Source organism: Cheilinus undulatus, linkage group 23 (genome assembly GCF_018320785.1).
Source record: "Cheilinus undulatus linkage group 23, ASM1832078v1, whole genome shotgun sequence".
Taxonomy (NCBI): Eukaryota; Metazoa; Chordata; class Actinopteri; order Labriformes; family Labridae; genus Cheilinus; species Cheilinus undulatus.
Genome location: NC_054887.1, coordinates 15066897 through 15084512, shown reverse-complemented (window position 1 = coordinate 15084512; position 17616 = coordinate 15066897). Strand labels below are relative to the sequence as shown.

General features: G+C 39.4%; 1 protein-coding gene across 1 annotated transcript in view; it reads right to left on the bottom strand.

The window, feature by feature from the left end:
- Positions 1 to 15886, bottom strand: part of mpped1 (metallophosphoesterase domain containing 1) — a 139929-nt gene extending 124043 nt beyond the window's left edge. The window contains exons 1-2 of the mRNA XM_041780936.1: positions 15765 to 15886; positions 4221 to 4591 (exon numbers count right to left, since the gene is read on the bottom strand). Coding sequence (XP_041636870.1) covers positions 4221 to 4399 — 179 coding nt within the window. The 5' untranslated portion in view covers positions 4400 to 4591; positions 15765 to 15886. The remainder of the gene's footprint in view (positions 1 to 4220; positions 4592 to 15764) is intronic.
- Positions 15887 to 17616: the final 1730 nt, after the last annotated feature.

The following is a 17616-nucleotide window of genomic DNA, read 5'->3' as shown; positions in this document are numbered from 1 at the left end:
TTACTTAAGTAGATTTATAGACTATTACTTTTACTCCTAGCTGAATTTTAACTAGAGTAACTGTACTTTTACTTGAGTACAACAGTAGTGCACTTTTTCCACCTCTGGATGCATTTGATTTATGCCCATATCTGCTATGTTGATATTCCAAAATTAATTTTAGACAATACTGATATCTTAATTTAATGTGGACCTAAAACCTCAGTCAAGAATAAATTAATATATTTCAATCCTTAAAAATCACTTTAATGTGTAAAAAATGATCATGAATAAGGAAAAACACTTTAGCTGACGTAGGTCTGTTGGTCCAGCCTAAAACTCCACTCACTTACTGTATCTGTTTTCATGGCCAGTATTTACAGCTTATAGTCATATTTTTAAAGCCAAAATATCAGTTGTCAGTTTTGGCAGAAATTTTTATATCTGCCAATACGATAACTCAATTTTGAGCTAACATTTGTCGATTACGCTCCCTATGTTAAACCTCAAAAATTTCCTGGGGAGAACCCCCCCCCAAGATATATAAAGACTAGTTTAGACCAAAGATTCGTGATGAGACGAGTTGAAACTTGCAACTGCTTGCAATGCTCCACTCTCCGACACTCTAAACACCTCCCAGTTCACACTGCTGCGATTGAATGAGACGGTGCAATGTTTCCATGGCAACAACTCTCACAGTCATTCACTTTAAAGAGATTTACCTAAGTTATTGTGCAATAAATATGTCTCTAAAGAGGGAAAGAACTGCATATTCACTGTTTTAATGTTTTTGTCGTCATAATCATGCCTTTATTTTACATGCAGGTGCATGAGAGTGATTACTCCTTCTTGTCACCAACACCGTGCAGCTGTGCAGTTTCAAGGCACATATGAATACAAAAATGCTTTGCTAGATCAGTCTTGTTATAACGAAAATGTCTGCTGAGAAAAATATTTTTTTCCAAGGACAGATTTAGCGCAGTCTATAATTTTACCTGCCTATCTTATAAAGCGCAGTGCGTCCTGTCCGCGCACAGCTAGAAAGAGAGCCTTTTCATATGATATAATCTATTAGCCTTTTATTCTTTTTTATATAACTTGCCTGTTGTGATCACATCGATCCTTTTTGTTGTTGTATTACACAGAACCTTCATGCTGTCAGCTACGCATTTAAGCCTGATGTGCTGGAGGAGGCAGGAGTTTAAAGGCAGAAATTTTACAGCATGGCAGCGCAGCTTAACGGCGCATATAAACACAAAAATCCTTTCTAGCTCACTGGTGTCATAATGAACATATCGGCTGAGAAAAATATTTTTTCCACCATCAATCCGCTTTTTTGTTTGTTTTTTTTTACACAGAAACTTTATGCTGTCAGCTGCACATTTAACCCTGATGCGCTGCTGCTGGAGGAGACAGGAGTTTAGGCAGAAGTTTCCAGCACGGCAGCGCAGTTTAAGGCCGGCCACACACTACAGGATTTTAAGCCCGATCTGGGGCAAGATTTGCCTCCCCGATGATCGTGGGGGTGTATACCAACTGGTGCTTCGTCGCAAATGATTATTTGTCTGAGTAGTCTGCATGTGTGTGGTGTTAACACGATTAATTTAATGCTCCCAAACCCTAAAACGTAAATATCAAACATGTCTGATATTTATGAGTCTAGGTCGTAATGCCGCTGACGGAGTACCCACAACAACCAATGAGAGCGAGCATACTGGGTAGTGTCACCAGACGAATCATACGTACTTTCACCGCTCACAACCATAAACACAATGGTCCAGCCAGTCACGTGAAGTCACGTAATCATGCGAGGTCATAGGCAGGTCAGCAGGTGTGTGGTCTCCAGTGATCTGACAGTTGTCTAGTGTGTGCTTTCAGAGGATTAAAGATGAAAAATTTTGGAAATTGTCCTGAAGTTTGTGGTCTCCCACGGTCTTAAAATCGTTTCTAGCTCACTCATGTCATAATGAAGATATCTGCTGAAAGCTATTATTTTTTCATGAACAAGTCAGGCCTCTACAGCCTTGGATTTCTCATGGATTTTCACATGAAGATCAACGCTTCCTGTGTACAAACGCAGCTGGAGAATGAGAGACTTTTCAAAAAGGTTGTTTCTATTTTCCTTTATCATATATCTGCTCCTTGGAAATCAACTGTTAATCCTGCTGTGCAGCTGATGGAGGAGACTGGAGTTTGGTAGGTGGAAGTTTTCGTGTTAAATCATTCAAAAGATCGATGTTTGCCTAATTATTTCCAAGAAGCAGATAAATGTGATAAATTGAAACAGAAGCATTGTTTAGAAAAAGTTCTCCTTAACTTTATTTAGCTGCGCTCATAAGTAGGAAGTGCAGCGCTTTACAGGATAATCCATGAGAAATTCAAGAATGTAGGAACTGAATATGTCAGTGGAACATTAACTATTCTCAGAGGATATCTTTGTTATAACAAGGCTGATCTAGAAAAGCATTTTTGAGTTTATATGTGCTGTGAAATTTCACTGCTGTGCTGTGTGGTGATAACAAGTGATTTTCAGGAGGATCAATGAGAAAAGAGATATCTTAAAAATTAATAGCACGATCATATCTGATGGAATTGGCGTATATAGCCTTTCAAAACAAGATTTAAATTTCCCTTTTCACATTTCTCTGCTTGCTGCGTTCTTAAACCTTCTCTCTGCAACTTGTCTGGCTGAATCACTGGCGACTCCATCAGACGGCTTTATTCGAGCTGCAACGCTCAGTTTAGACTGCTGTGAGTCCTTCTAGAACCGTCTCGTCGCGTGGCGACTCTTTGGTCTGAACTGGGCCTAACAGACACACATGATAGTCTTAGCTGTCTAACTGTGACACAAGAGATTCCCCTATGTTTTGTTCATTTTCTAAGTGGCATATTTGCAACACAATCTCCAAAGTTAATCGATGACCTACTATCCTCTCAGTTTGCTCAACCTCATTATCAAACCAGAGGTGCAACAGAAAAAGGGTTCTACTACCAACAGTACAAAGAAGAGTCCTCAGAGTAATGGTTGGCTGGAATTCTTTGCTGGTGTATATCATTCAAGAGAGTAATAAAGATTAGTTTAATTTTTTATATCATACAGTAGCTCCTTAACAATTTCTCAGTTTGGGATCAATCAAGTCTTGAGAAAATTTTCCATGTTGTGTCCCAGTCAACCCTAAACAGGGCCTATCATCCTCAGAAGAAAAAGGCTCCCAGCCTTGAACATAACTCTTTATGTTTCATTTAAAACGTATTTTACCAGAAAAACCTTATTAAGATTAAAAATCTCATCAATCTCTTCGAGTATCTTGGCTGAGACTGGCTGCAGGACATTCAGCGAGTTAGAGATGTAAAACACAAAGCATTTACAAACACAGATCAGCAAATCCTGCGTCACAAAGAAGGAAGTCATTTCATAGAGGATCTACAACCTGATGCATCATCCTCCAACATCTTTAATCTGCTTTTAAAGGCGTAAAGAGATCAGCTCCACCGGACACAGATCCTGCAGTAAACTGGAAGACAGAGCGAACTGTTTCTGAAAACAAGCTCTAACGCACAGATTTGTTTGCTTAAGTTTGACTTCCCTTTAAGATGGAAGTTAACAAAAAGTCTATATTCACCTGATAAAGCTTGGATTTATTCTTGTAAGGATTTTCTCCAAGAAGCCAAGTACATAAAGCTTTCAAAAGTTCAACTTTCTTTATGCTATTCCATAGCCTACCTGCTCCACTGATCAGTTGCTTTGATTTCTCACACAGGAAATGACATCAGATTGCCTGCATGCACACTCCCTCTTAATGACTTTTAGGCATCGCCCTCTGTTGGTCACAATCTGAAGCTTTGGCTTCATAAAGTGTTAAAGAACAGGAAGAAGTTTCTTACTCTTAAAAAGAAGCAAAACAGTTTCCCTCTTGTTTTCTGCATCAAACAGATGTTTTTGATTTTTCATACCCCACCTGTTCAGTAAATCTAATTATGATTTTAAAAAACGCATTAAACTCAACTGAAGGAAAAAGCAGGCCTCTTGTGGCTACCTTTCTTGAAAATGTGTCTAAAACTTAAAGTTTCTAATTAGATTCTGACATTCACTGATAGCTTCTGGTGGTGAATGGCAGTTGATTGCTTAAACATGCATTTCAACCTTTTAATTTAGTTTATGTATTATTTAAAAGGAGCTGTCTTTTATGCAACTCTTATTATCCTAGGCTAATTCAGAAAAATAGGTGATTTGCACTCACATGTGGACGTGTGGCGGTTGGAAGCGTCCCTGGTTGATGTTGTAGAAGGTGAAGGCCTGGGTGGGGTTGGTGCTGTACTCGTCCACCTCCACCGCCGCCCTGCTGCCTCTGGGAGTGTGGGCCTGAGACTGCTGCTGCTGCCGCCGCGCTGCCATGATCTCTGACAGAGTGAAGGCCATGGCACTGAGGAGCGACGATAGCCACGCGGAGCAGAGCAAGAAGAGGAGCTGCTTGTTCTTTTTGCTTTAGGATCGTTGGTGGATATTATCCGATGGAGGAGGCGCTGCTGCTGTCAGACTCAAACCCGAGAGGAGAACATCACCTCCCTCGTCTTCCTCCTCTTCTACTTCTTCTCTGCAGCTCGTCGACACCTGAGAGGAAACAGAGCAGAGCCGGCATGAGTGGGAAGATGGGAAAGTGGACAAAAAAATCCCTTACACTTTAGAAAAGATTCTAAAAAAGCACGAGTTAAAAAACAAACAAGGTTAATTGCTTAATCCATCCGATGATTTTAAATTAATAGACAATACTGTGTATAGTTCAGATGGAATTTTACAGTTTAAGCATTATAAACTGAACAAAGGATCACGTTTTTTTGTTGAAATAAAAAAATCTAACTAAAGTGAGTAAGTAAGGGAGCTGACTAGCAACAAACTGTCTTCATGAGCTACTGGGGTAGACTATCAATCTGCAGTGTTGACATACAGTACAACTGATTGTTTTAACAAATAATTGACGGCCTTAGAGAGTAAATGAAAATTTCAACAAAAACTGTCGGCAAGTAACTGACAACGGTGACAAACAACCAACAGTATTCTCTGGTAACTAACAAGAGAGACTGAAAATTGAGAGTGCTGATTAGAAAACAACAGTGGTAATGTTCAACTGATGGCAACTTCACTGACTAGCAATTGATGTTACTGAAGAAAAAGTGACGGTGCTGACCAGTAACTGACAATGTTAACCAGCAATCAACTGGTTGCCCAGTAACCAGTGGTGCTAGTCAGAAACTGATGTTATTGACCAGCAATTGATTACATAAACCAGCAGTTAGGGATGTTCCAATACTACTTTTCCCTTCCTGATACTGATTCCAATACCACAGTGTTGGGTATCCGCCGATACGGATTACTGATCTGATACTGGTGTGAACTTTCTAGACTGACTATGCAGACTAGCAAATTATTTTAGAACTATATTTGACTGAGAACATGGCTCAACAAATAGAATCATAATGTACAGCATCTCTGTGACCCTAAAGTTGTTTTTTTTTCTGCTGATTATTGAATTTAACTGCTAAATAGTGAAATAACAATAATACAGGGGGCTGCATCTCTATCTCACTATCCATTATGCTCTATCCGGGCAGCATGATGTGATAACAGATCAGCCTGCCATTGGCTGGCAGACCCTCACAAAGGGAAAACAATTTGGCGGTTAGCGTTTAAAGCTAGCAGTAATAAATGGTTGTCATTGGATTACAAATGATATAAACTTGTTTAATATCATGTTTACTGCTGTGGATTTAATCACTACAGTCCCAGAAAGTCCAGGCTCGCTAAAAATGCTGCTGCAAGGGATTTAAAGGCATCAGTGGCGTCAATGGGACAGCGCAACAGCTAGCTTCAAGAAGAAAAACAAGCAACGGCACACATTTATGGTTCAAAAGTTATTTCACTTTTGTTTAACTGTCACTTTTTCTCTTGTATGACAGCACCAGTCTGGAAGACATTTTATCAATCGCATTCAGAGAAAAAAACGGTAGCTCATGCTCGGAATTATTTCCAGTTTATAGCGCTAACATTTAGCATGGCTAAATGAAGCAAAAAAACAAAGTTAAACCAAATGGATCGGTGAATAAACTTGTGTACTCGTCGATACCGATGCCTGCATTTTGAGCGGTATTGGAAGGATTTCCGATACTGGTATCAGAATCAAACAACTCTACCAGCAACTGACAATAATGACCGGCATTTGTCAGTGTAGACCAGAAACAAGTAGCGTTAGCCGAGGTTCTGTACTAAGCTGTGATTTTTACACATCTGTGACATTTGATGACTTTTCCCCTTTCTATACTGCCTTTGAAGATATAAAAAAGTCAGCTTTTTATCAGATTTGAACATAAGATAATTATGTTTTGGTAAATAAACAAAACCATCATCTGATGGTGTTTATACATGTGGAACTGTGCCGCTCATTTTCTGGCAAAGCTTAAATGTTCTGTGAAGGGTATCAATACAAATGTCTCAAGGTGTAAAGTCAGCAAAAAGTCATTACGGTGCTGTCATGGAAATGCACTCTGAAAACACCTATTGATGAATCAGAAGAAATAATGGACAATTACCCAAACACTCCAAAAAGTAAATTGTATTTAATATCTATCAATATGCATACTCTGAGGCCTTTTTACATTTAAGACGACAATAAAAACGAGACCAACATTATTTGTCAGCTCAGCCTTCTTGTGACAAAAACCAGGATAAAAAACATGACTTTTATTTTGTAGGGGTGTGAAACATCCATATGTTTTAAACATGTGGTAGCAATGACTTCCATTAAATGTAAACTGTTCTGTTTGTGAAAGCTGCATCCCCTGCAGCGACTGTAGTCCATGAGCATCTGTTAGCTCATGTTCAGCCTCATATTCAAATATAACAGGAAGTCTGAATAAAAACATTAAATCATAAATTAAATGAAAAATGGATGCTCTGCAGAATCAGGCTGCAGATAGAAGCTCAAACACCTCAGAGGATTTATTATCTCCAAATGTTCTTTAGTTTCTGCTCTTTTAAATCCTGTTTCTTCTTCTTTTCATTACGTCTTTTTGCTCTGGAGAAATAAAATCATAAACTAAAGTGATAGAATCCTCTCCTTGCCGCTCTCTGGTGTGCGCGGCGTGCACGTGTGGTCCGTGGATTCAGCTCCTTTCTTCGCCACTGCAGAGAGGTGCTGAGGAGAGAGGGATTCTGGGAGACGGAGGTGATAATTTGGTTGAGCGTTCTTTGGCAGGGTCTACCTGGACCACCGTGTGATGTCAGCGCGCCATCTCTGTTCGCTGCAACCTCACACGCTGACAGGCAGCACGCTGACAGACATACACTTCACACAGTCTTGGTTTGTCACGGGCAGATCCCAGCATGCTCTGAGGAGGGAGTATCGCATGTGTATGCGCAGGCCTGTGCATGCATATTTAAACGTGTGGCTGCTGTCAGAGTGTGACAGTGACAGTGTGACACAGAGATGCATTAACAGATGCTGTGAGATTAGAACACGACGGGCCACACTTTTCCTCATTACACCGTTTGCACACACACACAAAAAAAATCTTTTGATGATGGCAAGCCTTAAACTTACGTCAGTCTACGGTAGAGCTAAAATGTATTCACACTTCAAAAAATAAATAGAAATGAAAGTGAAATACTCTTTTAAAGCAGTTAAATCCTCTGGTCATCACGTGTCACGGTGCCAGCAGGCTAAACAAACTGACCCAGACATCCCTCTCCCAAGTGATGCTCTCTAGCTCCTCCTGAGGGACTCCAAGGCTTTCCCAGACCAGACAGGAAACATAATCCCTGCAGTGTCCTGTGTCTACTTCTAGTTGGACATGCCTGGAGGACCTCCACAGGGATGTGACCAGAAGCCATCCTGATCAGATGCCCAAACCTCTTCAAGAGCCCATCTTCAGTTCAGTTAAAACCATCATCAAGAATCTGAAGGAAGATGACACATGTATAAATCTGCCTAGATCCTCAGAAACTGAGTGACCGTGCAATGAGACTAGTGAGAGAGGGAGGCCACCAAAACCCCTGTGACTAGTCTGAAGGAGTTGCAAGCTTCAGCAGCTGAGATGGGAGAGACTGTTGCCTTGGTTTTTCACATTACATCTCTACTAGAGTTCACCAGAAGGCTTGTGGGAGACTCCACGGTCAAGTGGAAGAGAGTTCTTTGGTCTGATGAGACCAAAATGGCAGTTTCTGGCCATCAGGCAAGACGTTATGTTTGGCGGACACCAAACACCGCACATCACAGCAAACACATCATACCCACTGTGAAGTGCGTTGTGGCAGCATCATGCTGTAGGGATGCTTCTCAGCAGCAAGGCTTGTAAAGGTAGAGGGAAAAATGAATGCGGCAAAGTATAAGAAAATCCTGAAGGGCGGTCTTATTCAGTCCACAAGAGAACGACAGATTGGGAGAAGATTTATTTTTCAGCCAGACAATGACGAATAAGCTTACGGCGTCTACTAAAGACTGACTTAAAGGTGTTTATTTTTATTATATTTATTTGAGAAAAATTAAAACAAGGGTTAAACATCAAAGTAGGTATCCACAATCTCATTCTTTTAGTCACTACCCAAAGCTCATGACCATTAGTAATGGTTGGAGTACAGATAGGCCGATAAATCAAAGCTTTGCCATGACAGGAGCGAGCACTTACTGCTGACATGATTCTCCTGAAAAGGTGAAAGGACAACACCAGACTCATGAGACTGAAGACACTGAGCCAAAACGAGGATGAGCTACGATAACGAGAGTTGATACATGGACTGATTCATGAAAAATTTTGCTTATCCAGGACTCCACCGATGCATTCAGATCAGTCATTAACTCACTTGAGTTCATCTTTAGACAACTACTACAGTATTGTCACTTTTGTAAATCTATTAGTAATTCTAATCATCTTGTTGCAACAGGACAGACCTCTGCAGCCCGTTGGCAGCAGCAGTATGAACCAGAGCAGATCCAGCAGAGCTCAGTATAGTAGAGAGTGTCCTGTGTGATAAATTCATCTGGTCTTTCTGGCTGATGCTCTCTCTCCTATTCAGCTCATTCTCAAATTTAACAAACAGCCATCACATCAGACTTCATGCTACCGTCTCTGCTTCATGTGACTAAAAAGTTAAAGTCTGAGTATGAAGCTGAAACACTCGCTGTTTCATGTACATTTTAAAGTCTGTGCTGGTCTGATATGGAGCCACGCTCAGCTCTGTGCAATACAGACAAACCAGAAACTGAGTGAAAATCCAGAAAAAGTTTGTCTTGTTTAATGCCATGAGTCTGATCATTTCAACGAGATTTAGCATCTAAAATAAACATTAAAGGCAGATTCGAGCTGCATAGAGTACAAATAAAAACCCTTAGCTGGGGACATTCAGAGTAGGGATGAACAACTTCGGCAAAAATGGTTATCACGATTATTCTATATCAGGATTATTGATCATAAATCATCTTTCTTAGGGTTGTTTTTTTATGATGTATGAGAGAAGAGAGATGTCTCGTGTTAAATACAGACCTCTCTTGTCTGCAGTTGTGGTTCATATGCACCATATTGATTTTGGATTATTATGCATAACACGCCCTTTCATGCAGATCAGCTATTTGAGCAAGATCACTGAATGTTGAGCAACACATTTCAAAATGTAATTTATGTTACTTGTAATGTAGGGCTAATTAATGGTATAAGATCAGGCTGTTGTAAAGAAAAGCTGTTGAAGGTAAGAGCAGAAGCGCTGTGCCTATAGAAAGTAGCGGTGCACACACCTCACTTGGAAAGTACAGTTTGAAATTATAAATCAAGAAAAATTATGTCATTTGTCAACAGAAGATCTGTATACCGTCTCATACATATCCTCTATTTTTTTCTTTCTATCAGAAAAAGCTGCACGAACAGTAAAAAGAACTAAATCCAATAGGGGTGTAACAGTTCACAGAGGTCATGGTTATAGGCATAATTCCACATTTCCCTCATTTATTTTTTTTTTAACTTGACAGTAGTGTTGCTTACAGTTTGATGCATTTGGTATGAGAACAACCTGTGATAGTTGGCAAAGGCTGTGGTGTATTAAACATGAAAAAAGAGAAAAACACTTTTAAAAAGATTCTAAATCAAAAGCAACAAAGATGTAAATCGTCTAATTTCTCCTTAAAATAATAAAATTGATAAAACATATTGAGGAAAATAAATTATGTGTATTTTAGAACCTTTGTAAGGTTTATTCAGGATATATGTGGCGTGCTGTGACGCCCTCACACAGCCATTATTAAACAGTATATTAAAGGCTATATGCTGATATGTAGAGGCAGAGAACCCTGGCTACAGTGTGTATTACTCAGGTTAAAATCATGACTTGTGTTCAGCAATGAAGGACCACAGGGTCACTTATGTAAACACCAGATGGGATGTTGTAATGGAATCCAAGCAGAGTGCCTAAATACACACTTGTAGCGACTGTTCTCTACTTCTGCATATCTGCGTGTGACTTTTAAAACGCTTTAACATCGCTAAAGTCCTCGACTCTCTCTGTTTCTTGTTTTAGAAAACTGCGCAGATAAGTTAGCAAGAGGGGGAACAAGCCAATGGATCTCGCCACTCCCCTGCTACTGCACCAATAGCGGACATTTCTTCTTCAGGTTTTGTTTTGCCTGCTTCTTCGCCAGCCATCTGCGATTGCATTTTTTCTCCATTCAGACTGTAGGAAGAATTCAGACATAGTCGTACTACATGCACCAAACTGTGATGATTCGGGATGAATAAAAGTACCATTGCCCCCCTACTAAATGCCACCCTTAATTACAGAGATGCCAATTCACACGGGATAAGTGTTACCTGTGGACCTATGTCAGTGCTGAAATACGGTAGTAAATTTACCCAGCAACTTTTACTCCGCAAATAACGGACACGATACATTCATACGGGATTAAAAACAGACGTCCTGTGCAATTATTTATATCACGCAGGACGTCTGTCTCTAGGTAACATTAATCTTGTGCGAATAGGGCTTTTGTTGTTTGTTGTTGAACTGTATTAGTGGGCTAACGCCGCATTTGGTTGAAAGTAAGCTCCGGCTGTGAGCTTGGAAAGTGCTGGGCTGTCTGCTGATCTTAAAGGGGTATGAACCTTCGTCTGCTCCGAGGCTGCCAAAATTAGATTTGCAAATACTGACTAAAAACATGATAAAGCAGTTATTAAGTAGTTCATACAAAGGTCTTTGGATAACAGAAGCATGCAAAGGCCTTTTTTATGGTTTTATCAGTGAAACTATTAAAATCTATGTTGATTTTGATGGCAGTGTGCCACTTTCTCTTTTCTCTTGGGTCCTGGGGGGTGCTTTGCTTTTCTTAGGTACAAGTGGGGGAATGATCCAAGGAAAAATGGTGGGAAACACTGGCTTATTGGACACTGAACCTGAAAATACAAAATGGATATATATATATATTTTTTTTTATTATTTATTTATTTATTTTTCTTAATTTTATTAATTAATCAATTTAATCAAGAGATTTTCTTTATTGTGGTCAAAATTGCAAAAATTTCAAATATAGTTTTGACATTAAAATAATAAAACAATGAACTATATTAGAGAGCATTTGTAAAAAATCAGAATTGCTAAGTGCTTTTCAACAGCAGCAATAATAGAACAAAAATTAAAACAAACAGGCAGGTCTAAAGAATCAGGAACTAAAGGCTCATTAAAAAAAATCAACTCAGACTTAAAATTATTTTGAAGGAATTATCAAAATTAAAAACTAAAAATCAAGAAAAATCCGTATTAAAGTATGTCCTGAGAAATTAACTTGTTGCCCTCATCTAACGCTCTGCCCCCTTTTGTATTCAGTCTGATATTAGGAACTACTTAAAAATGTTGAGGACCTCTTAGCTCGCATGTTAACAAAAGGTCAGCAAAGTGGCTGTAGAGAGCTTTAAAATGAATCGGTTAAATCTTAAAATCTTTTCTAAAATGCACAGGGAGTAAAGGCGGTATAGCAGGCGTGATGTGGTTGTACTTCATTGTTCTGGTTAAAGATTCAAAAAAGAGGGAAGACGGAGGGGAAAAATGTCAATTTTAATTGATGAGTAAATAGACTATATATGCTTCGAGACTGACCAGAAAGAAAAGCCGCCCTCATAGACATGCTTGGCCAGCAATCCAAGGTGCAAAGACTGAGGAAAAAGCCAAATAGATCAACAAGAATTCAACTCTCCCAGAGCACAACTCTGCAGTCTCTAGAGACTGGCAAACGTCAAGAATACCATGCATAAGGTGTGCTTATATCAAAACAGGAGTCTCTTGCACTTCAGCCTCTCTACAGGTGAAGGTTGGCGCTCTCAGAAAAGGACCTGAGATGTTACAAAGATAATTCAATGGACTTTATATCCCCGGCAAATCTAGAGAAGAAACTGGAATTGCATTTTGCAATTTGAAAGGTTCAAAGGACTAATGTCTGAGCATCATCAGTCAAACCAAAGGACCAGATGAACCATATGATGTTTCTAAAGGTCTCAAGCCTATATAACATTTCTCTGTTAAAACGTGAAAAAACAACATTATTTTTTGTTATGACAGCTTAAGTATTAAAATGTCCACTTTTGAGCTACAGCACACTGCTCAGGGTGCAATGGACCAACAGGGATTTCATATCGCTGGCATCGGACCAAAACATCGTATCTCCATTTTTCTTTTTTTTCCATAAATTAGTGCTATAGGTAGCCCTGTCATTGACTGGCCACCAGTCCAGGGTGAACCCCTCCTCTCGCCCAATGACAGCTGGGATAGGCTCTAGCCCCCTGCGAGACCCCCAATGGGATAAGCGTTGTAGAAAATGGATAGGATGGATGGATAGTGCTATTAGTCACCCTTTACATCTGTCAGTGGGTTTTAACAAATTTTAAAGCAAAATAAAGTTAACAAAAAGTTTACTTTGACCATTCAGTGTTAAATTAATTGAAGAATTCTAGATACGAGGTTTTGGCCCGGCTCCAGCATATGCATTCTTTTTAAGCCAATCAATTTGAACCTTTAATTTTTCATCGTGACAACATGAAAACATTTCATACAAAAGAAAGCAAAGGAAAAAAAAGAAACGTTGGACATATTTCTGTGCAGTGGTATCTTTTTTTGTTCATGCACATGAGGAATGTTTTTTAAAATTTAGACATATTTGAGGGGAAAAAAAATCTAACGCCAAAATAACCACAGATGATACCTTTGCTGCGAATGTATTTGTGCAAAGTAGTCTTTGGATTAAAAGCAAACATCCTCTGTCTGTCCTTTCTTTATCTCATCACTCATATTCCCTTTTACTCTTTCATTTCTCCACCTGTTGTATTGGAATCATCCTCTCCTTTTCCTCTCACTTCTCGTCCCTCTCCTCTTCTTCGCCCTTCTCCTCCTGCCTGCAACTCACAGACTATTTTTCCAAAAGCATGATAAAGATCAGCATTTCCACCTATGAGCTTGTTTCATACCTTGAACTTCTGGTTAAATGCTGTGTAAGAGGGAATATTGTACTTTGCTGGTTAAGCCAAATAGGACCAGCATCTAAAATTGTCTGCATAAAAAATAAAGTTTCTTTTAAAATTTTAACTGCTTTAATTTCAAGGAACATATACAATACTAAATTATAAAACACTTAGCTTTGTTGTTAAACCCGCTTAAAAAAGCTTGGACCCTAATGTTTTAAGTCATCAGGGATGTGGATCATTCATTCTTATTAATAATGATACCCTTATTCATGTTTCTTGCCAATACAAGTCCTTACCAATACTTCTTTATTGCTTTTATATTGTTTGTTAGAAAGACATAACAGGAAAAAGGAGCCAAATAAAAGCTGAGTAGAGCTTGAGTTAAAAAGGAGAAAAAAAGTCAGACTTGATAGTAGTATTGATAAGCTAAAATCTCATTGATTTTGGAATTTTGCAAGCTGAGAACTGGGATTAACTTTATGTAACACACTGCCCTAGTCAGGCGTAACTATTAAAACCTAGTCTTTGATATTAATTGATCTCAAAAGTATACAAAAAAGTAGATCCTAAATTCTGAGAGAAGTGTAAGACTCTTTATAATCCACCAAATAGTTGGCATGGTTCAAACACACATGATGCCTTGGAGAAGCAGCAGAATGAGCTCATCTAGTTCTGCTTTTCCACACAAAATCAGATAATTTTATAGAAATAAAAGTCTCATATGATTGAATGTGATTGCAGGGTTTCTATGGATCCTTGAAGATCTAATTTTTCTTGTAAGAGGTCTTACATTTGGCCGAGACGTCTCTTCATGCAATCGTCCTTTTCTTACATTTGTTAATCATTCTTTTACTTGTGTAGGTTACGTTAAACATCACTATCCATTGTTTTGATAGAATGTGCCAGAAATAATCAAATTTGGGTGTTTATAACCAAAATACCATTTGAAATTTAATCACCAGTGCATCAAAGCAGAGGATCCAGCTCTGTCCCATGTACCGAGAAATCTCACACGCCTTTTATTTTCGACCGTTCGCCACACGAAAAATTATTTTTTCCTTAAAGGCTGCTATTACTGTTTCTGCCATTATTATTTGGAACAAATTTTAAATGAGGGTGAACCTGCCTTCTCTTGCATCCTATCATGAAGGATTCTAACTTTTTAATGTGCAAATATTGAAAGAGACATAGACTTGCAGGTATGAATTATGAGCATGTTTGCAACCATTTATAAACCTATGAAATAATTTTTGATTTATGAATGTTTTTACTTGTTTTGCTGTAGGGTACACCTGAAAAAGAGACCCTGGTTTCAGCGGGTCCTTCCTGCCAAAATTAAAGGATAAATTAAGAAATAAAAACCAGGATACTCCATCCTTATGTGGCCCAGTTTAGCTCAGTGAAAAAATGCCTAAATTTTTAAAATTAATTTCTGGTTTGCAACATTGTAAACTTATTAATTTAGGCTCATTAAAGGTTATTAAGACCCAATCAATGTAGCAAAAGAGAGCTAAAAAGGACATGCTGATACAGACTTCCTTGTTTTCTGATCTCATTTTCCCCTCCGTGATGTTTGCTTCAATTTATTTAATTCCCATCATTCCTAGAGCGTCAAATACAGCGATCACAGCCCATGGTGTCTCATACAGAGCGTCTGAATGAGACGCACTTGGCTTTAAACTGCTGTAACATAAAATCTAATGCGTCAGATCAGCTCTAAAATGGGCTGTAATCGTATCAAAATCTTACACATGCCTTTTCAGCTTGTATTTTTACATTTCTTTAAAAAAAAAATTTAGATCTAATTTTTGCTTTTTACAAGCTTTAATCAAAGTAGAGGAAATCACTGATTTAAGCTTAAGTGTGTAAGTGTGCCAGTATATAACATTTTTTTCTGCAGGAGTTTCCCTCTGCTCTACACTCCTGAACTATCATCAAACTTTTCGACCATTTCCACCCCCATGCTGCTGCTCAAACGGACTCATGCGGGCTCCATTCTGCGCTGCTCTCCGGAGACTTTGCCCCCTTTGGATGCGGAGCTCCTGAAACCTGAGCTCACATTAAAGCGTTCCTGGGAGCGTGGATGCATGCTTTTATTAAAAATCCACACTACAGAGGCGACAGCAGTAACACCACATCACATGTGGTGGGGGACGATCATTTAGAGGAAGGTGCTGGAGCTGAGATCAACCCGGAAAATGCGCAGCGATGTCGGGGTTCACTCGGCGTAAATCTCCGCTCCTTGCGCATGCATTAAGAGGCATCGCTGCGTGAATGAATATGAGGAGGAATGGACGTACCGTGACTCGTGGTCGGCTGCAGTGATGCTGCTCTGCTCGGTGAGGATGTGCAGAGAGGAAGCTGTCTGCGCTCTCAGAGACGCGCTGGTCAGTTTGAATGCGCACCCCGTGGTGCACCGGTGCAGCGTCGTGGAGATCTGCTCTCTCTCTCTCTCTCTCTCTCGATTCAGTCCTGCCCACCGTATTTCCCGGTGAGAAGAGGGGAGGGAGGGAGGACGGCGAGCTCATTCACAGCCTGAGATCACGGTGGTTTTCTGTTAAAGGCTCCCACTGGAGCAGGCACTGGAATTTTCTATCCCACCCCCTTAAAATATCTGACTTTGGATGTGAAAAAATAGCCTTAATGGCAGAAATGTTTCTTTAATTATTTTGTTATTCCTGATCATTTTCATCCCCCCAAATCTGTCTCAAAGACTTCACTAAAATGTTCAAAACATTATGCAGCATCCATGTTGAATTCATGCAAAGTGAGACAGTTTTAATTTCTATCTTCTGTTAAATTTCTTGCCACTTACTTATAGAAAAAAACAACACAATATATTTCTGTAACACTCAAGAGGAAATTGGCCGACGCTGGTCCAAAATCTTTAAGTCTGTGATCATCAACCAGTGTCAGAACGGAAACACGCTAAAACTTTCAAAATAAAATCAAATTACTCTTCCAGTTAGGGCACAGGTTGAGGTAAGGGTTAGGCTACCAAATTAAAAGTCAAAAAGCTGACCAGCAAACCTGATTACAACACATTTAATAAACGGTCTGCTCACAGGAAAAAACCTAGTTCTCCATGAAAACAAGCTAACGTAGCTAAGGCAAAAACTAATTTAGCTACGTTAGCTAACGTACACTACCATCGAATGGATTTTTCCACCTGATGGCAGTGTGAGCGAGGTAGGCAGACTGTCAGAATTAAAGTAGTCAGCTGTCAGCAGGCTCCATTCATCCATTCAGTTTAATACAGAGAGAAAGCCAACAGAGAGTAGTCCTGTTATACCTCCGCCTGCACAGGTGAATAGAATCAGTTTGAACCTGCACGCTAAAGGTACCAAAAAGTCATACCAGCACACACTTAGAAGATCACCAAACACCTTAGTGACAAAAACACAGACCTGTCCAAGGAGTACAAACCAAAACAGGTTAGCATAGAAGCTAGCTGGCTAGCCTGCTCACAGGAAGATGATGGGCTGCTAAATTGAGAAAAAAGTAGCGTTAGCAAATCACGTCATGACACTGCCCCCCCAAATGAGCGGTATAAAAACCTAACAGGCTTCAAGTGCAAATCAATTATACTAAAGTTATTAGGCGACCCTTTTATGTGCCTTTGAAACATCCGTTAAACAGCTGACAATAGCGCTACGAACTTAGATGACATGTCAACATTGTGGCTCTAAAGCCTGAGATTAAATGGTCAGCAAAAAGTCAAACTCCTTTTATGGACCTTGCAGTCAATCTAATTAGCTAATAGCCTTTTAGTACATGAAATATCTGAAATATCTTTAACTAGAAAAGCACTCAGAGAGCGCAGACCTCTGCCATTAGCCCTATCTCTCAATAGTAAAGAATCCTTTAAAAAAATTCCTGGATCCAGACGGTGATCCAGATCACTCCCAAAATCGAATCAATTCTTCCTTATGCCATTTCTGACATTTCCTGAAAATTTTTTATCAAAATCCGTCCATAACTTTTTGAGTTATGTTGCTTACGTCCATTGCTTACCAGTTTTGCAAAAGCACACTGTTAAAGAACAAAATACCACAAAACTGATTATAGATAAAGGAGAGGGAATCGAAGGACCTGTTTCCTGCAGATTTTTTGCACCGATCATGTGAAGCTAAAATATCTCAATCGCCCCCT